This window comes from Gorilla gorilla, chromosome 2, assembly GCF_029281585.2.
Source record: "Gorilla gorilla gorilla isolate KB3781 chromosome 2, NHGRI_mGorGor1-v2.1_pri, whole genome shotgun sequence".
Lineage (NCBI taxonomy): Eukaryota > Metazoa > Chordata > Mammalia > Primates > Hominidae > Gorilla > Gorilla gorilla.
Window position 1 is genome coordinate 22,854,210 of NC_086017.1, and position 21,169 is coordinate 22,875,378.

The 21,169-nt window shown below is 56.1% G+C and overlaps 1 protein-coding gene and 1 pseudogene across 7 annotated transcripts in view; both read right to left on the bottom strand.

Moving 5' to 3' along the window:
* Window positions 1-21,169, bottom strand: part of IQSEC1 (IQ motif and Sec7 domain ArfGEF 1) — a 386,075-nt gene that overhangs the window by 144,422 nt on the left and 220,484 nt on the right. For 5 of the 7 annotated variants that reach the window (XM_055381037.2, XM_055381041.2, XM_055381042.2 and 2 more), the window contains one exon: window positions 5,341-5,385. The exons of the other annotated variants lie outside the window; for them this stretch is intronic. In XM_055381037.2, coding sequence (XP_055237012.2) covers window positions 5,341-5,385 — 45 coding nt within the window. The remainder of the gene's footprint in view (window positions 1-5,340; window positions 5,386-21,169) is intronic. 7 annotated transcript variants of the gene reach the window in all.
* LOC129532281 (large ribosomal subunit protein eL39-like) lies at window positions 5,399-16,504 on the bottom strand (annotated as a pseudogene).

Sequence of the window (21,169 nt, forward strand, 5' to 3'; positions counted from 1 at the left end):
CTGCCGCTGGTCTTGGCCAGTGACGGGGACCCTCTGCCAAGAGGAGGAAGCCCTGCAATCGGGCAGGATCAGGGCAAACTTTCTCTCCAGGCCCCATTGCCCTAGTGGCCAAGGCTCTCCCCCAGAGGGTCGACTTACCTTTTGTAGGCTCCATGCAGGGGCTGCAGGCACAGGAACTGCCAGTAATCCAGGCAAAAGGCCTTGAACTTGAGCATTTTCACCTTTCAGTCTCCAGCTGGACCACGGTAACGTCTCCGCGGAGACACGGAGAGAGGCTAGTGGGAGGTGGAGAACCGGCGGCTTCGGCCCGCCCTGGTCCCTGCCACGGCGGCCCCCACTCACATGGCCCAGCCCGCCCGGCGCAGCTTGTACAGTACACGCCTCCAATACAAAGAGCAGCCAGCACAAAAGCCTAGCAACTCATTCACGCAGCTCGCTTGGCCTGGCTCATGCTGCTGCTGTCTCTGTTAGCTGGTGCATCTGAGGGCTTCCCTGGGGGTCCCTGGGACACACCAAGGCAGCTCTGGCTGTATCAAGTTGTGGGGGCCCCCAGCCCATCATCCTGGGGGGTCTGGATGCTAGGGCTCCTGACGGTGGCTCTGCAAGTCTGTCCTTCCAACCAGGCCCTGGGGCTCCGGGTGGTGGGGCCGGCACTGGCTGGACAGTGCTACACCCTCCTGGCTGGCCCAGAGTGGCTGAGGCCAGGAAGACCCAGAGAGAGCAGGTAGGGAGGGGGCCAGACGACAGGCAAACACTGGCCTCTTTTGCCAGATAAATTACGTTCGGCGGAATCCCTGTTCGGCCTGTGCGAGGGAAAACTCACCATGTAGCCACATGGTGCTTGGGGAGGGGGCAGCTGGGCTCTGAAAGGCAGGCGAAGGAAGACTGACAGGGTCGCCCAGCGCCTGCCGTTGCCTGGGCGACGGGGACACATTGATAAAATCTAAAATGGAACCGCTATGACAGCCGCTCATTGGCTGCCGGCAGGGGAATCCTGTCTCTAACCAGGGAGGGGAGCGGCTGAGCTGCAGGGCCACAGACAACCAGGCGCATTGTTGGGCAGAGGGACCCCAGGCAGAATGGGTGGCCCCACAGGCCAGGGGACCTGGCAGTCACAGACAATAGGAGAGGAGTCCCTGGCCCACCCTCACCTCTCCCCTTGTATCTCCTGGAATCTGGCTGGTCCCGGCGTCTGCTCCAACCCTCCCATGGCCCATTCCCCACACACCAGCCACCTGAAAGTCTGAGGCTCTGGGTCCCAGATACAGTAGCCACCCTCACCCCCATGAATCCGGCACACCCTTTGGTTCCATGCAGTCTGCTCTCGGGTGCGCTTCCTGCAGCTCCGCTCCTCCTCGTCAGTCAGGTCCCACTCACTCCAGTACCCATCGTGTCTAAGTTATAGCAGCTCAGCCCCCTTCAGCCACTACCCTGTCTGATTCTTTCCACGGGACATCCCATCCTCTGAAAGGATCCTGCTTTTGCATGTTTACTTGTTAACTGTCTTTCTCCTGACTACAAGCAACGACTCCAGGGCAGGGGCCACATCTCTTTTAAGGGCCGGCCCACTGGAGGAGCCTCGATAATCATTTGTGGAAGGAAGGAAGGATCTTGTATAGTGTGTGAAAGGCTCTCAGAGGCACCACACTCACCCCCTCTGGCCGCTTTGGGGCCCAGGTTTGCACAACCCGACATTGTTTGCAAAGCAGTGGTCACACTCCATTCAGACGAGGAGGTCTTGCTACCTCCCCACTCCCCCTCAGATGAGGAAACAGAGGCACAGAGAAGACCCCATCCCCAGAGGTGTGCACACACAGCCCAGGAGCTGCTGCTCAGGAGGGATGACATCCAGGCGGTCGGATGAGAGCTGGTGCCACAAAAAAGACAAGGCTCTGTGTGCCTCTAGCAAGGCGGCTCAGCTTCTAAGGGCCAGGCTGGGAACCAGAGGCCTGATCTCACCCCATGCAAAGCCAAAGAACAAAGTCTCCCACCTCAGGTGGCATTTTCTCAGTGTCATTAGTAAAAATGCTGCTTCTAGAGCAATGGTTCTCAACCAGAGGCGTCTGGGTCATCCCCCCACCCCCAGGGACATCTGGTAATGTCTGGAGAAATTTTGGTTGTCACAAATGGGGAGAGAGTGCCAGCATCTAGTGGCATTTAGATGTCACTAAACACCTTACCATGCACAGGACAGCCCCCACACCAGAGAATGGTCCTGCCCAAAATGTCAGTAGTGCCAAGGTTGGGAGACCCTGTCTGTAGTCACTTTCCCTTGGAGGTACCCGTCCTGGATGGCTGGAAAGGGAAAGCTTTCCAAATGGCTGGGTCCAAGCCTCTTATAATACAGTGGGGGAGTGCGAGGCCAGAGGTAAAGGGGTACGCCCAGTGTCATCGGAATGGACCCAGGCTGGATGCAAGACACCCCAACTTGGGCTGATAACTGGGGGCAGGCAGGGGAGAGGCGATCTGCCGAGTGTGATGAGCCTGTTTGGCAAGGTAGCACAGGCGGGGCCAGCAGCCCTGAAGTGCTGCCCACTCCTGCCCCACTCCCCCACACTCCTGGAGAAGGACATTAGCTTCCCTCTCACGCCTGTGGCAGAGGAAGCCGGCTGTGCCTTTGAAAGGCAGCAATTACTGGCTGGGACCTTTGTTTCTGAATTCCTAGGCTGTGCACAGGCCTCCAGAACATCCGAAGGCTGGGATTCTCAGAAGCTTGCCCCCAGCAGCAGAGCTGGTGCCTCCACTGCACAAAAAGGGCACAGAGTTCTGGTAGCGGCGGGGGCCCTGGGCCCTAGTCCTGGACCTGGCACCAATGCTCTTCTGGTCTCTAGGTCTCAGGTATCCTCATCTGTGAAAGGGGAACATTGATCCTGGCCCTGTCTGTGTCTGAGGCTGCTGTGAGGGTTGGGAGTCAGGACGCATGCCAAGGCAAGATGGCAGGATGGGGCAGGCCCCACTTAGCATCTGCCTCCTGGCCACTCCTCCAGGCATGCTCCACCCCAGGGCCTCTGCACCGCTGTTCCCACCAGACTGTTGGGATGTTCCTCACCCCTCCTGTGCTTCCAGGCCCAGAGGCCTTCCCTGGCCACCCTCCCATCTCTGTCTATTCCCTTCACCTGGATTTATTTTCTCCATAGCTCTTGTCACCACTTGACACATTTAGTTAAAAACCAGTTTCTTTTTCTGCTTGCTGCCTGTGCTCCTGCCTGCCGCAGATGCTCTGTGAAGGCAGCAGGACTGCTCAACGAGGGATCCTGAGTGCCCGACACCCGCAGGTGCTCAGGAAATGTGGCTGAATGCAGGGGGGGAAACAGCAGAGCTGAGGGGCTCCTACGGCCTCCGCTCTGACCCCTGCTCTGTCCTCCAGGGAGTGAGGCACTGGGGCATTGGCTCTGAGGTCAAGTGTGGCTCCATCCGATGGAGGGCTGTGCAGTGAGACCCAAGTGGGCAGGAGCACGGAACCTGCTAGGCCCCCACACATCCTAGAACAAAGAGCCCCATCCACACTCCCTGCATACCAGAACTTTCCTGGGCTGGCCTCGAGCAGGGCGCCTGACTGACTGGCCGGCGGAGTGGATAATTCAGATGGAGCTGCAGTGGTGCCCTTGGCATGGGTGGGTGGTGCAGAGGCCAGGCTCAGCCCCTACAGGAGCCTCCTCAGCCTCCTTCCCTGGGGCCACCCTGACACAGGAACCCACACGCCTGCTGGCACCCTGAGCCATCCCATCAGGGGTGAGAGTGTGTGTACCAGTGTGAGCCCGCAAGCACATATGTGTCAAAATGGGGGCTGTGTGTTCACCCATGTGCAAAGGTGACAATGCTAGCATTTGACTACAGGAAGAACTGGGTGTGGGAATGTTCTGGAGTCTGTGTGTATACGTGTGTGCGTGTGAGATTGTGCAATGGGCATATGAGGAGCTACGAGTATGAGGGCAGGGAGTGTGCTACGGTGTTGGGCAGTATTCACACCAGGATACCCAAATGTTCAAATCCCGGCTCTGCCCCCGCAGTCTCGAATCCTGAGCAGGTGACGTCTGTGGAGTGGGCTAACAATAGCCCTGACTCGCTGGGCCATAAGGACTGTCAGCTTTCACTAAGCAAAGGAAGTACTGTTATGATGATATGTGGGTGTGACTGTGGAGTGTCCGTGTAGAGGATCAGGTGACTGCGTGAGCGTGTCGCTCATGTGTGTACACGTGTGTACCACTTGGCTGTGTCCTCCAGGAGCGCACGCGGCGGGGCTGCCAGTCCCTAGCTGGCTCAGGGAAGCAGGGCCCAGATGGCCACCCCCTCGCTCCCTGCAGCCCAGAGTTTCAGAGTCAGTCGCTCTGACATCTCCTTCCTGTATAGCATCTGCTGCAACCCTGACACGTGGGGCCCAGCCCTTGGTTGCTGTCTCCAGGGACAGGGCCTACGACCTTGTGAGTCTCTTTTTGGGCTTGTTCAAAAACCCCCTCTCACAGAAGCCAAGCTCTTTAGCAGGACGAAGCTCCCTCCCAAACCTCCCCCAACTCCCCTCCTCCCTCTCCATGCCCCGGCCACATCCACCCTGCACAGGTCCTTACACAGGGTGCTCCCTTTCGGGACCACTTGTCTCCCACCCTCCAAACAGGGAACCAGTCAACCTCTAGTCACCTCTACAACGCAGCAGATGTCCCCTCCTCCCCAATTCACATCGATGCACCGAACACAGCCCTCTAAGCCACCTCCACTGCCAGGACAGTCTGCCTGTCACTTGTCTTTCTTGCCCATGAGACTGGAACAAGGATCTGCTGGCTTCCAATCAAGGGAGCTTTCCTCTAAGCGCAGTCTCCAATATTTTTTTATGTGTGTGAAAACAGAAAATGCTCTTTTTGGAAGACATCAAGATACAAAGCACACGGAAGCAGAGACCCTCAGACACCCCGGCTCCCACCAAGCGCAGCTGCACACCAATAGAAACCAACAGTCTTCTCCCCTGGGCTGCAGCCTTGGTCGTCATGGGAACTGCCGGCTGCAGGCTGGTCCTTGGGAGACCCACCAGCCTTGGATCTTGGAAGAACTATCAGCTGCAGCCTGATCCTCCGAGGGGCCTTCAGCTGAGCTCTGGTCTTTGGGGGCAGAACTTTGACTGCAGTCCTGGTCTTTGGGGGGACCTTGATTTGAGGGGAAACCACTCCAAGCTGTAGAAGCTCTCAGGGGACATATCAGTAGTACCTCGGGCCCTTGGGGGAATTTCAGGGCCAAATGGTGGAGCTAATTTCCCCCAACGGGCTCTTGGAGGCCTGCCTCTGGGTGCAGATGGGCAGTGAGGACCTAAGGAGATCCTGGGGCAGGCTGGGGTGGACGGCAAGACAGTACCTGTAGCGGTCAGTGGAGAGGCTGCTTCCGGTGTCCAGGGAGCTCCTGAGGTGGCAAAAGCGAGACAGGGTTACTTATGGTCCCACACACACAGCAAACCCCTTGGGGGGCATGTCCACTCAGGCCCCAGCAGGTGGTCCCAGGACAGGTCCTGGGGCAACTGAGCAGCCCTGGGAAGAGCATCTGCCCCACATGCAAGAAACCATGTGCTTTCTTTCCCCCTGCTGGCTCAACTGAGAAGCTGCCTTGTCTCTACCCCATGGCAATGTCAAGTCCCACTGCCCCCTGTTCAGATGGGGAAACTGAGGCTCAAGGAGAGGAAGCGCAGTGGGCAGGGTTAAAGGTCCTCTCTGGCTGGACCCAGACTTAACCTTGGGTATGTTTGACCTGAGCCACCATGCTCCTTCTCCAAAGAGCCCTGCACCAGGAATCTCAGCAGACCCACGGGTTTGGGCCCACCCAGCCTCCATGCCGGGAGCCCAGGGGCCCTGGAGCCCTGATTTCCTGCCCAGAGACTCGGCGTCCAGCTCTGGATCTGGGCCCAGGAGCCTGGGTCCTGCCTCCTGCCTTTGACCAAGTTCGGTCTGTGCTATGGGGTGTGGGCCTGGAGCCAGCCCAACTAGGATCACATCCCACCTCCACCCATGACTAGCCATAGACTTGGTGCCTGTCCCCTCACCTCTCTGTGCCTCAGTTTCCTCATGTGTAAAATGGGAGTAGGAAAAGCAGATCTCTCACAGGGGCAACTAATGCATCTGAAAGGACTGTCTCTTGTCTGCTCTGCCTGGCAGCACACCCCACGTTCTATGTCTTCAGGGCGTGGAGTGATGCTTTCCTAGAGGCTGGGGGGCCCCATCCCCACAACACTGCCTGTACCTGCCCACCTGGGGAGCATCAGCTATGACACAGAACTCATCCCTAGAGATCATGCCCTTGGAATACCCTCTTCTCCAATGCCACCTGCCTTCTGGCATGGGGCACCCACATCCCCCATCACTGCCTCACACACTTCTCCCCACCTGAGGCCTTAGAAGTCCAGGGCACAGGCCAAGCCTGGGCCTATGTTTGGCCACAGTGGGGTTTGACATTCTGGGCCCATGCTGGGTGCCTGCCATGGGTCATCCCAGCTTTAGCCTCCGTTTCCCTACTTGCTCTCATACAAGAGCCCTGCTGGACACACCCCTGGAAGGAGGCTGACCTTCCTTCCCGTGTCCCATGCTGGCCTGTGATTCTGCTACTTCCTGTCTAGCTGCTATTGTGGCCGCTGGTAGATCCCATGTTCAGCAGATTCGAATCCCCAATGCCAGGCCCTGCTCCACACGCCATCCCTTAGGGACTCCCGTCCACAGCGCAATGCCTCCTTCTTCTCCAGCCCCAGCAGAAGAGGCCCCAGGTGGCACCCCTCTCCCCTTGAGCCAGAACCCACCCAGGGCCACACGCTGTGGGCTCAGCAGCTCTACCTGTGTGGCAGCCATGCCTTGCCAAAGCTCATGAAGAAAAGAAGACATGAGGGGCGGTGCCAGGATGCTGTGAGCTCACTTCCTGGACTGGTCACAGTCCTGTGCCCAATCTGGGATGGGCAACAGGTCTTATAGGAGGGAGAGCTAGCAGGGTGGCAAGCAGGCCTTCCCTGCCTTCCAGTGCCAGAACCCACACTGGGCATTGTGAGGAATTTTGGCCTTCAGGGAGTCCTGGATCTGGACAAGAGGACCCAGCCCTCCATCCCCCAGCCTGGCCGCTCAGCTGCACACGAGCCACATGAGATGATACCAATACGATGCGACGAAGATACTGCAAAATGGTGCCAGGTTCCTGGGCCCCACAGGCAGAGCCCACTGTTCCCAGGCCCAGGGCTGCCCTGCCACAGCCATAGAGATTCAACTCCCCAGCTCTGATCTCACTCTGGCCACATCATGACAAACATAGCAATATCTTCACCTACTGCAGGGAGCCCACCTCAGGCTGTGTTCTTCCCACACACTTCTTCATCCGACCCTTGCATTAACCTTATGAGGTACATGGAATCATGCTCCCACTTCACAGAGGCTGAAGGTATGGCTCACGGAGACCCCATACACGGAACACCATTCCATTCCCTGCCTCCTTAGCCAGACGCAAACTCCTAATCGCCCTTCAAAACCCTGCTCAAATGTCAACCCCTTTCTCTGTCTACCTTGCACCCTCCCTCAGCGGACTCCTTTCTTCCTTCTTCCTTTCCTGTTTCCCTCCTTTCCTTTCTTTCTTCTCCTCTCTCTCACTTCCCTAATAATAGCAAATATTTTTTGAGCAGTTTCTAAGTGGCGGGAGTGTTAACACTTCACAGGTATTAACTCATTGAGCCATGCAACAGAGGTATGGTCACACCCTACATGCTGTGGTGCATGGGTCCAAGGAATTGAGCTGTGTGCAATACTCTCTCTCCAACCAGACAGTACGGTGGCTGAAGTCTGCATGTGAAGACGGGAAACTGTCAGGTGGATGCAATGTGCCCTTGCAGGCCTGCTGTGGTCCAGTGCTGAACCCCACAGCAGGCAGTGGCCCCTGCGTGCCCTCTCCACTTCTCCCCACCTGTGTACCTGCACCCCCACCCCCCGCCCCAGAAATCCTCTGTGGCCTGGAACACTCAGCAGTTCCTCCCACCAGCTGCCTCGGTGCCCCACCCCTCCAAGACAGTATAGCTAGGACTGGCTCTGAATGGAGACCCTCCCTCTGTCAACTGCCTTGTTGGGTCCAAGTTGTCTGCAGCCTTGTCCAGCCAAGACTGAGGCCTTGTTCTCCCTGCCGTCCTTTTTCATCACTCAGCACAGCAGTGCACAGGCCAGGAACAGGCCCCAGCAAAAAAGGCCCAGAGTGAGGGTGCACAGGGTCCCCAGAGAGAACCCTCAGCCCAGCAGTCCTGAATTTGGAACCAACCCCAACTGGTGTGTGCCCCGGGGATAGCAATAACAGCGCCCACCTCCCAGAGCTGTTGAGAAATGAGATAGTGCCCATAAAGTAAAAGGGCTTTGCAAACCAGAAAACGCCATTGCATGCATATTTGAGATACATCATTATTATCATTACATAGACTAGTGTATATTGAGACGTAAGAGCTTAAAGGTTAACACATGAGTTCTAGAGCCAAGAGGAGCAGGGTTCAAATCCCAGCTGTGCCACCTACTAGCTGAGTGCCCTTGGGCAAGTTAACTAACCTCTCTGTGCCCCATTTTAGCTTTTTCATCTGTAATGTTTTGGGAAGATTAAACAGGTTAATACATTTAAAAGGCTTAAAACAGTGCCAAGAACAGAGTCGGCATTCCATAAAAGCTAGCTCTGACTAGGACAGGACTCAAAAGATTTGTATGATATTCAATATACCTTATATTGTATTATATTACATATATTAATGTGTGATACCAACAACATACAAATAAAATGTTATGTTAACATGCACACATATTTTTTAACACATTAACTCTATATTAATAGATATTTGTTATATATATGAATATATGAGTCTCATTTTATGTATGAGGGCACTGGGGCTCAGAGAGGTGCAGCAACGAGCTCAGTGGCACCCAGTTTCCCTGAAGGTTTGCCAGCCCCAAGTCCAGAGTTCTGTCCACCTGCTAGAGCTGCATCGCTTCCCCTGCTTCACCCCTAGGATCTTTGGAGGACCCTGGTCCAGGCTCATGGACACAGAGCTGCCAGTCAGCTAGGCAGGGCTCCAGCCCCTCCTCCATTCTTCACCTCTGGCTCAGAGACAAGCAGCCCATTCCAGCCATGCCAGGTGAGGCCCCCTCCTCCTCTGTCCCCAGTACCACTTCACAGCCTCCTGGGGAGGCTGCTTCCTTTTCCTTTTCAGAACCAACTGGTTGCCCCAGGCCTATACCCTGGCACTGCTTCTAAACAGCACCCGACCATTGAAGCAAAGTTCAAGAGCAGGAAAAAGTGCTGGCTCTGTGCTGCACAAAGTCAGGAGAGCAGCCCCGGGGAATGGGCTGTGACTGTGACTGGCAGGGGCAGGGGCAGGGGCAGGGATCTTGGGGTGGGGTCTGTTCTGAGGTCAGGTGCTGGTTACATGAGTGTGTTCAGTTTGTGGCAATTCTACAAGCCATACGCTGATGAATTGTGCACTTTTCTGTACATATATAATAATTCAGTATCAATTTACACGAAGACAAAAACCAAACCGTCTGCCTCACATTCAGTCTCCAGCACCAGCCTGGAGCAACAGAAGCCCAGGCCTCAGGCTCAGCTGGAACTGGTGGTCATCCCCTTTCTTGCACAGCACTTGCGTGGTCTTGGAAACCTCCCTCCCTGCCTCAGTTTCCCTCTGCTAAATGAGGAAGTGGTCAGTGTTTCTATCCTGGCTGTAGGGTAAACACCCTGGGGTGCTTTTAAGAAATATGGACGCTTGGGCCTTAATGCAGACCAAGTTCCTGCGCCTAGGGCTTAAAAAAAAAAAACTGTTTATTTTGAAACAACCATAGATGTACAGAAAGTTCCAAACAAAAGGTACAAGATCCTGTGTGCCCCTCCCCTAGCCTTTCCCAGAGATAACTTCTTGCACACCTGCAGTACACCATCAATGCTAGGAAAGCCACAGCCCACTGGGCCTATGGGGACTTCACCAGTTATACACGCCTGTGTGTCCACGTGATTCCCTCTCACCCAGCTGTGTGTGGCCAGCATGATGATATAGCACAGGACCGTCTCCTCGCCAGGCTCTCCGGGCACCCTCTGTAGCCCCCTCACCTCTTCCCACCAGCCCTTATCCCTGGCAACTGCCTATCTCTTCTCCATCCCCATCATATTTTCATCTCTCAAGTGCCACACAAATGGAATCATCCAGTGTGCCACTTTTTAAGACCGGCTTTCTGCACTCAGCCCCATGCCCTCTTCATTCAGCCACTCTTGGGTGTGGAGGGTCCGCTCTGCCTCTCTGCTGAGCAGTGCTCCCCGGCGTGGCCGGGACAGTGTATTTAACCATTCATCCGCTGAGGGCATCTAGGCAGTTTCCAGTTTGGGGGCTGTTATGACTAGGACTGCCGCAAGTGTTCTTGGACCGGTGTTTGTGTAGACGCCAGTCTTCATTCTCTGGAAGAAATGCCCAAGAGCCCAGCTGGTAGGTCGTATGGTGTGTGTATGATGAGTTTTAAAAGAAACTGCCAAACTGTTTTTCAGCACGGCTGTACCATCTCACACTCCCACCGGCAACGGGTGAGTGATCCAGTTTCCCCACAGCCCTCCTGGCATTTCACGTTGTCCCTTTCTATGTTAGCCATTCAGACAGACGTACGTGATGCCATGTCTGTTTTTTTTTTAAATGAAAGGTCTCACATATTTATTACTGAACCCAGCCAACCAACGCGCTCATAACATATTCAGAGAGAAAAATATATTCCCAATAAAACATGTCCAACTCTCCAGATAGTGGTGACATTTTCAGCTTGATACGGCAACATGATTGTGACCTTGAGACAGCATCAATATGTGTGCCATCTCATGTGCAATTCTTTATAGACCCAGCTTGGTTCTTCTCCAATGTCTCCTTTTGGAGTTGTGCCTGATTTTATTACCAGTTTTCATCCGAATCCACGGGGGAATGGGACGATTTTGCTTTATTTTCTTGGCCAGGAATCACTTACTCCTGAAAGTCTTGTGAGAAGACATGGCGAGAAGCGGACTCAAGCACACACCACGATGATGGAGAAAGGAAGAGAGGGGACTGGCTGTGGTTTTAACCTTGTTTCCCTGTTGGGGATGCTGCGACCCATCCTTCCATGAGCTTCTCTGCCACCTGCACGTCATCCTTGCTGGAGCATCTATGTGTACCTTCTGCTTCAGAAGCTCCCAGACCTAATGCAGAACCAGTGAATCCCCTCGAGCCTCCCAAGCTTAGACAGTTCTGTCCGTTTTAAAAGAACCCATTCGCTGCTGTAAGAATTATTCCAGAACACCCTGTGCTTTCTGGAAGGAACACCTGGATCCAGGCCTCAGGGCGGGGTCCAGGTGGCCAAAGGCAGCTCTGAGCTGTCTCAGCCAGACGATGACCTTGTGTGTTCCTGAGATGGAATGGGAGGAAAAGGGAAGGAAGGCAGGGACCACGGGGAGAAGGGAGACTCTGGGAGTCGGCTCACAGCCCCAGCAGCTGCCATGACTGGGCTCACCAGCGGCAACACACTCCTACCAGCGAGTGGGCTGGGTCTGTGGTTTGGGGTGAGGGCATGACCCAGGAGGGGCCTGAGGCAGGGACGCTTCAGACTGCTACAGACCCTGGAAGGGGTTGTGTGAGTAATTTGCCTCAGTTTCCAAAGGGGTGGGGAGGCCACAGACCTCTCTGTTCCACTGTCCCCCTCCCTCTTATTAAATAAGTCACATATATTCACTGTACTAACTTTAGAAAATAACAGTGAAACACAACAAGGAAAATAAAATTATCCACCATTCCAACTCCCTGGGGATACCCCAGTGTTAATATTTGAGGAGATTTTCTGGCTGTGCCTGTGCCTGGGTGTAGATGTGTTTTAGTTACACAAAAATACGCTCCACTCTGTGAAACACCTTCCCCCACTTCGCACCGTCTCTCGAGTGTGTTTCTGGGTCTGGAAGCGTTCCTCCCCTCGCCCCATGGAAAGCTGGTGGAGCCTGGCAGGCGTTCCCCTGCCCACGGTGGGTGTTGAGCTTGGCTGTCTCTCTCGTTGGCCCTGGTAAACAAGGCAGTGGCTTCAATAGGGTTTCTGTGCACAGCCACAGTCTCTCCTTTAGGACCAATTCCCGGCATGGCTGGGGCACAGGAGGGATGTTTTTTGGGCTATGGGTACACCCGGATGTCCACCCAGAGATGGGACCAACAACACACTCCTACCAGCAGTTGACTGTGAGTGTTGGACCATTCTTAGGGCTCCAGAAGTTTCTCTGTTTGGGGCAGAAGCGAGGGCAAGGGAGGAAGCAGTGGGCACCCTTCTACCCTGTCCCCCACACGCCAGGCCCTGGCCCTGCAGTTTACGTGTCAGCCATTGGTGTCCACAGCCGAGCTATGAGCTGTGTCACAGATGAAGTGAACAAGAGCACGCTGGGTCTGCATTCCTGGCCTCCCTCCACTTCGTCACGTTGCCAGCAAGAAGGGAGCCTAACAGCGATGCCAGGTCCCCCAGGCTTACTGTGCCCCTTGAGCTCAGGGACGGGATGCAGTCAGCCCTCCTCCCTGGGCCTCCTGAGGCTGAGGTGCAGAGAAGTGAAGAGGTGGCCTCTGGACTTGAGCCCAGGAAAGCCACCGTGTCACCTTGCGGTCTCATTCCATGATCCCCGAGGGGGGAGGCTGTTTGCCAGTGTCACACGGTGGGACCCCAGGAGCCACGGCAGGGCACTCGGGTCAGACGGACCCTGTTGGGCCTCAGAAGCCACATGACCCCGCCTGAGCCTCAGTTTCCTCATTTGTAAGACGGGGCTGATCAGAGGTTACAGCGAGGCTCCCAGAAGCTGGCGGCTGGAGGCGCCTCATAAACTGCCCTGAGGGGCTGCTACACTGGCTGACGCCCGCCTGTCCTGCCCAGGCCTCCCAAGCCCTGAGAAGGCCACAGAAGGCTCCTGTCCACCCACCGCCGGCCTTCCTGTCCTGGCTCTGGGCCACAGACCGCCCTGCCTGCGGGCTTGGGGCCCCACCACTGGGCACAGTGAGGCGATTGTCCCGGGGTTGGCCTGCACACCCCTCCATCCTGCCAAACTGCCCTGCCCAGGAGCTCAGCCCCCCTGTGTCTGGAACACTCCCTCCTCTGGGGGCAGATGGGGGTCTCAGTGAGGTCTTCCTGGACAGAGAGCCCAGGGTAGCGAGGCGGAAGCCCTGGGGTGAGACTTGTCTGGGCCTCAGTTTCCCCATCAGTGTCATGAGGAGTTGGTCTAGAGAAGCGGTTATTAACTTTGGCAGGGGGAGTCTCAGGCCACTTTGAAATGATGCTTCATCCAATCTAGTCTCCATGCAGCCCCCACTTCCAGGTCTAAGAGCTTAGCACTAATTCATTTCACGCTCAACCACCCTGTGACAGGAGATATTCTCCTCCCCACTTTACAGATGTGAAAACGGAGGCACCTAGCCATGATCAGAGGCACAACTCAAAGAGTGAATCAGACAGATGCCTTCACCACCCATGTAGAGCAGGGGCACAGGCAAAATACACAAACAAGGTAACCTCAAGGGATCCAGAAAGTAATACCAGGAGATAGTGGATGGGTAGAGTGGCGAAGCAGGGGGCTGCCCCCACTAACCCGGTCCAGAGCTGCCTCAAGGAAGAGGCGATCACTGGGCCAAGGTCACAGAGGGAGTACATGCTGTGCAAGGGGCCAGCAAGGACAAAACTTGCAGAGTGACCTCGGAACATCCTGGCGGAGGGGCCCGGGGGTGCAGGGTCCAGGCCCGGGGTGGGGCAGGCCAGGCATCTACTGCAGGAGCGAAGGCCTGGCTTGCATAGAGAGGCCCACCTGGCCCACCACACCTGCCAAGTAGCACCACTGAGATGTCCCCCCCACCACCATTCCAGCTTCTTCTGTGACCCCCAAAGGCTCCACCAAGGACTCTCTTCTTAAGACAGCAGCACGAGTCGTGAGTGTCTCGGGTCAGGCCATGTCCAACTTCTCCTGGGCTTGCCTGGGTGGGACCAAGGCCTCACCATGTGGCCCGGAGCCTGATCAAGCCTGTGTGTCAGTGTCCTTTGGTCCTGAGTCCAGGACTGCTGCCAAGTCCTGTTCATTCTAGGCCCAATTCACTGATAGGCAAGAAGTAGACAGAAGCCTTAGTCCAGCACAGGCTTGGGGGAGGGGTGTAACTGCAATCCTTGGAGTTCAGCCCTCCCAACCTCATGTCCTGGCCCTGAAAGAACCATCTGGCACCACCCCATCTACAGGGCAAATACAGCTTCCAGCAAACCCTCTAGAGTCCACCTGGCCTTTCTGGGGGGTCCTTCCTGGGTTTTCAGCCTCCCCTCCTTCAGATGTCAGACCCTTCAGGTGCTGACAGGATCTCATTTAATCCTCAAGCCGGCCTGGGAAGCTTAGGTTTCTTATTCCCATTTTACAGATGAGGAAACTGAGGCTCAGAAAGGTGGAGACCTCCCCAAGCCTCCTCAGCAGATACACTTATCCACTCAGCTCCTGACCTGAGCCTGTGGGCTCTGTCCCCTGCTCCCTGCTGTAACGTCACGCACCACCCATTGTCAGCTCAGGCGGCTGATCTCCAACCAGGAAGACCATTCTGAGCCCTCCCAACCTCAGGATGGAGGATTTGCTGAGGCGAGTTTTCCCTGAGGGTGTCCTTCCACTGGAGGTCCTTAGGATATTCAGAAAGCAACCCAATTCACCCCAGACCTAGCAACTTACATATTTTAAAAATTTCATTTTAAAATCGCTAATGTATACTCATGGTTCAAAACTAAAATACAAAAGTTGTCAAGCAGAAGGTCTCCCTCCTAAATGTTCCATATCCACCAGGCTCCCAGGCACACAATGCATACCTGTAATGCATACATGTTCCCCTGGTCTCTTATTCCTTACACAGAGCCCCATCTCTTGGGCCCCCTTATAGGATGTCTTTATGTGAACATAAGTGGACACATATGCACACAGAGACGGGCGGTATCTATGTGCCTACAATGCATACACGTTCCCCTGGTCTCTAGTTCCTTACACAGAGGCCTTATCCTGACTGCAGTGTGCTCCTGCCTTCCCCAAGCACCACACTCTTGAACTCACTCTCTGGCCATTCAGTCTCAGGCACAGCTCCCCGTGTGGACTGAAGACACAGCCAGGGGATGGAGGTGGCCTCTGCTTCACAGCTGCCCTCCCAAACCTGAGCCCCTGACCTAAAACAGTGGTGGGGGACACAGCGTATACCTGCTAGGTGCAGTGGAGGCCCCAGGCCAATCTTGGCCCTGTAGACTTTTCCATGCCCAATGGAGGGTGTACAGGACAGCCCCTCAACCCACAACACAACCTCAGAACCATGCTGCCCTCACACGGCCAGATGAGCACACACACAAGACACACTCTTAGCACCATACACATGCAGACACTACATGCACAACACGCGCAAGCAGGCACACGCACGCGTGCTCTTCCAGTGAGTGGCGGGGAACACCCCACTGGCCCCAGGCCTGGTCTTAGGTGGCCGAGCACAGACAGGAGAAGCACCTGGCACAGGGTCACACAATGAGCAAGGATTAGGCTAGGATGGGACCCCAGACACCCCGCCTGCCGGCCTGGGGGCCCTACCACTGGGCACAGTGAGATGATTGTCCCAGAGCTGGCCTCCAGTGCTCCTCCATCCTGCCAATCTGCCCTGCCCAGGAGCTCAGCCCGCCTGAGTCTGGAAAACTCCCTGCTGTTTTAGGGCTCTCCTTACCCACTCCCCCACCCCATGCCTGCACTCAGCAACCACATGAAAGGAAAATCTGCCCTCAGGCTCCCTGCAGCTGAGGGCCAGGAACCCAGACAGCAGGTGACAAAACAGCTCAGGCTTAACTCACACATCCTTCTCATTAAGAAAAAACATTTTCAGGCCTGCCACAGTGGCTCACGCCTATAATCCCCATACTTTGGGAGGCCAAGGCAGGCAGATCACTTGAGGTCAGGAGTTCAAGACCAGCCTGGCCAACATGGTGAAACCCTGTCTCAACTAAAAATACAAAAAACAGCCAGGCGTGGTGGCAGGTGCCTGTAATCCCAGCAACTCAGGAGGCTGAGGTATGAGAATTGCTTGAACCTGGTGGGCGGAGGTTGCAGTGAGCCGAGATGGCGCCACTGCACTCCAGCCTGGGCGACAGAGGGAGACTCTGTCTCAAAAAAAAAATAATAATAATAATTTTCAAACCCCTGTGGGCCAGACACTGGGCTGGGCACTTCCACACAAACCCCACAGGACCCCACAGGGGCATGAAGGTTAGGAGAGGCCAATAAAGGCTAGGGCCACGATGTGCTGAGTGCCACTGTGTGCCTGGTATATGACCTCTGTCCTTCCAAACATCCTTGGGGGCAGGGGTTGTTATCTTTCCCACCTCACACAGGAGCAAGCTGGGGTTCAGAGAGGTAAAGGGGTTGTCTGAAGTCACACAGCAGGTGAGGGCTGTCTTTGTGGCCAGTCAGCACCATCCAGGGGAGGACCTGGAGGGCAGCTGCAGGGGACCTGAAGCCTTAGTGGGGCCCTGGAAGGAGAACCCACCCCCAGCCTGTGGGTACAAGGGTGTGTTGGTTTCTGGATAAACAGAGAGCCCAACCTGCCTTCCATCCCTCGCCATGCATGAGAGGAAGGAGCTGGAAAGCTCGGTCTGAGTGTGGGGGCTTCTATTTTAGGGGCGCAAGATGCTGTCACGACACACACTGTTCCCCATGCATCTGTCTCCACTTGGGACACAGAGCATTTTCCTGGCAGAGAGCTGCAGCAGGGCGGCAGGCCTTGGGTGCCCTCGGCCCACGGGGTGCCTGGTAGCTTTGGCCAGCGGCGGACAGCGCTGCCCTCAGCCAGGTGGGTGGGCTGAGCTCTGGGTGCAGGAGGTGGATGGGGGGGTAGTGCCCTCACCAGGGCATGAGAGTGGGGATGGTGCCAGCCTCTGACACAGCCTCTCCTGCGGTAGCCATCTCTTCCTGGGCTCCCTCCACCCTTTGGTGACACCAAGGTCACTGTCCTGAGTCTGACCTCCTTCCACCCCCGACCTCCAGACACAAGGAGCTCAATGCTCCCAGGCTCCTCCCTGGTGTCCCATAGGGCTCTCCTTACACCAGCAGGCCCCACCCCAGGGGCCCATCTCGGCAATGGCACTGCCACCCATCAGACCCCCAGGCCAGACCCCTGGGCACCATGGTCTACTATGCCTTTGATGCCCTGTTCTCCCCTGTTCCCTCCCGGTCTTGGGCTGAGTCTCTGTGGGCACCCTGGGCACCTCTGCTCCAGCAGCTGCCTCGGCCTCCCCATCAGACCACCTCCGGCTTTTCCTATCACCCCCTGACCACATAGCACAGGCCTGGCACGGGGTGCCCTCTGGGTGATGTGAGAGAGGCAGCATGGGGGCTCACGCCTGGAATCCCAGCACTTCAGGAGGCTGAGGCAGGAGGAACCCTAGGAGTTCAAGACCAGCCCGGACAACATGGCAAAATCCAGTCTCAACAAAAAAATAAAAAAAATTAGCCAGTGTGGTGGTGGGTGCCTGTAGTCCAACTACTTGGGAGGCTGAGGTGGGAGGATCACCTGAGCCCAGGAGTTCAAGGCTCCAGTGAGCTGAGATTGGGCCACTACACTCCAGCCTGGGTGACAGAGCAAGACCCTGTCTCTAAAAAATGAAAGAAGGAAGGAGGTAAAGAAAAGAGAAACAACAGACTTCAGGCTAAAGGAGACAATGTGGGTCTCTGGTCACTCTGTTGGTCCAGGGATGATTTTGGAGCAGCGGTGAACTCGACAGGCATGGCCTGCCCTCAGAGGCCACAGTCTGATGAGAGGATTGGGTACGCTCAGGGTTGCTGTGGGGTGCTACATGCTGGATTGGTGACGTGCTCAGCACTGGCCTCAGAAGGGATGAGGCGCAGGCTTGGGGATGGCATCCAGGCAGCGGGAACGACTGTACTGAGTGCCACCACGATGTGCTGAGTGCCACTGTGTGCCCGGTATATGACCTCTGTCCTTCCAAACATCCTTGGGGGCAGGGGTTGTTGTCTCTCCCACCTCGCAGAGGAACAAGCTGGGGCTCACAGAGGTAAAGGGGTTGTCTGCAGTCACATAGCAGGTAAGGGCCATCTTTGTGGCCAGTCAGCACCATGGGAGAGTAAGGCGGGGAGGTGGAAATGGTCTGTGCATGTTGGGGTGCAAAGAGGAGGCAGGTGTGGCTGAAAGGAAAGGAGTGAGGGTGGGAGTAGTAAGGCTGAAGAGGGCAGGAAATGGCTGAGCCCTGCAGTGAACAGGCTCCTGCGGTGGGGCCCGGGACCTTACGGCTGGATCCGGGTTTGAAGTCAGTGGAGGCAGATGCAGTTGTAGGAAGAGGGGTGACCAGCTCCTGCAGTCTCAGGGCCTGACTCCATGCCCTGGCTTTCCACGGATGGGCAGGGTAGCCCTGGAAAGAGTCCCCTCCCTCTCTGGACTCATGCTCCGTCTGGACCTGGGCTTCCTGCAAGGAGGCCACCTGCCCAAGGCTGGATGACAGGCCAAGGGCACATCTGAGGAACAAGGACAGGACAGAGGCAAAGCCACAGCTGCTGGGGCAGGGTGGGGGCCGGTGTGTCTGGCCAGCAGCATCAGCCCTGCCCCCGGCGGGGCTCCAGGACCGGGAGACTCATCAGCCGGAAGCTCTTGGAGGAGGCGGCTGCCGTGAAGACAGGCACCCTTGCTCCTGAGAGGGGCACCCAGAGAACCAAGACTCGGCAGAGGGAACACAGGGCTATGCCCAGGCCCCAGGCCTGATACCCAGAGTCTAAATCCCACCTCAGCCCAGCGGAGGGGCCTTGAGAGGAGCTATGTCCCTCATGGACCCCAGTCTCCTCTGCATACGGGCTCTGAGCCCTGCACTGCCTCCAGGGTAGTTCCCAGGGTCTTTTCCCATTACCTCCTACGTGAGCACTCTGTAAACCAACATATACAAGGGTGACATTAATTCCAGCCACAGAATCCCAGGCCACGCGTGGCCTGGCCCTCCCTGAGAAGTTGCTCTTGCTCAGGAACCCCCTGTGCAGTTCCTACCCCACGGTTCTGGCCCACGAGGCTGGGAATGACCCATATTATAGATGGGGACATGGGGACAGAGCCGGCAGCATGGGCGTGACTGCCTCTCTTCATCGTTCCTCCCCAGGGAGGCTCAGAGCAGCCAGGAAGGGTTTCCCCTCCTTGAGGTGCTGGTAAAAAGGATTTCAGGTTGATCTGGAATAAATGATGAGTTTTCTCATGTAACATACAATGCCCTAGGCAGTTTTAAAAAATATCTATCACTAGGAAAAGAGGAAAGATAAAATGGTAAGAAAAAGTGCTCGTTTATAGGTCCCAGTTGGCAAAGCAAGAGGGGGATGTGCCAGCCCAGTGGTGCAGCTGGATCCTGAACATCAGGGGTCCCAGGACTTAACTAGCACATGCAGTCCCCAGCCCCCACCAAGGTCCACAGAGCCCCTAACATACCGAGCCCATGACTCCAGGCCCTGTGCTGATGCCAGGGGCCAGCCGTCCGGTGGGGGTGCTGGGCTGGCCTCCCTGGTGCCTAAGCCAGGGCTCTGGCTGCCCTGGGCCTCTGCACACTACTGAGGCTGCCAGCTCCGTCCAGACTTGCCCCAAACTGCCAGGCTCTCCTCTAACTCCAAGCAAAGCCTGTGGCCTGTTTCTAGACTTGGTTTACCCCAGTCCCAACAAACACACACATTTGAATTCCCCTAATTCCCAGCCCAGTGGTTCAGGGGGGCTGACCTCATGCTCCAGCTACAGGTGTGGCCAAGTGACAAAGAGGCTGGCCAGTCAGCACATGGCTCCTCTTGGGGATGGAGATGGTTTCAGGAATGGCCATGAGTCCCAGGGCTGACCAGGGGGACTGAGGCTGCTGAGGGGGCTGGAGCCTCCACACAGGAACATGTCCTGGGGAAAGGTGAACAGGACACGGCCACAGGAGTGTTGGAGCCCCTGGAGCCAGCCACACTGAAGCCAGATCGTGGGCTATTCACTGACAGTAATCACGGAAATCCCTTTGACTTGAGTTTCTGCCGTTTGCCACCCAAAGGCCCCTGATGGATACACCATTACAGCCCAGCTTCCCTTCCCTTCCCTTCCCTTCCCAGATGTTCACATTTCTTAAGTCCTAGCACGTCCTGAAGCCCAGCCCTGTGCCGTGAGAATCCAGGGGAGGAAGGGGACAGGAATAATCTCTATAGGTCACAGAGATACCACAGGCCTTTTTACCTCATTCTGTCCTGATGGCCACCCTGCAAAGCTGGAATTATTAGCCTCATTTTACAGAAAAGGAAATAGGTTCAGAGAGGTTGTCGTCTGCCCCAAGTCACACAGACACTGGGCAGCAGATAAGGAGTTCCATCTGAGCAGCTCCTTGGAGAGTGGTGGGGTCCTGGCAGGGGAGGCACAGAGAAAGGTCTTGATTATCCCCAGATCTTGGACCCCACATCTGCTGGGCTCACCTGGTCTTGGAGAGCTCCTCTGAGGTGGCCTGACCTCTCTGCAGCCCAGAGATGGCCAGGGGACAGACACCCGAACAAGGAAGGGGGTTGGAGAGACTTGAGGGCATTTCTCTCTTATCTGATGGTGGAGAGCAAATGGGAGGAAAACGCTCGGTGTTATCGTGGGGCCAACGAGGGCCTTAAGACACAGGCAGTGAATTTCAGCCAGGGCCCTGGTGATTTAAGATGCATCACTTCCCTTAGTAACCATTCCAAGCAGATGTCAGGGACATCTTGATGAGGGATGAAGCCATCGGTGCCAATAAAACATTTTTCTATTAGCCACGCTCAGGTCAGCTGCCTGCTGAGCCACAGGGGTTGCTCCGACAGGACCTTCATCCTTCAGAGGTCAGGCCAGTGTGGCAAGGTCACGCCATGGGATATAAAGGGGGACGGGCATCTCTGGCGCAGCCCCAGCTCCTCGGAGCCCTGATATCCCAAGCTCATGCTCAGGAAATGGGATGCACAGGGGAGGGAGAGCCGGGACTCCTGGGCTGGGCAGTCTAGTGGGCAAAGCCTGGCCCCTCAGAGAGCCGACATCACGCCCAGCTTGGCTTCCCCACTGCCCTGTTCACTGCCCCGGTCCTGCCCACAACCTCACCAGCCATGTCCCAGCTTTCCTTCAACCAGTGACAAGTCAATTCACTGAAAGCCAGTTCATAGAACA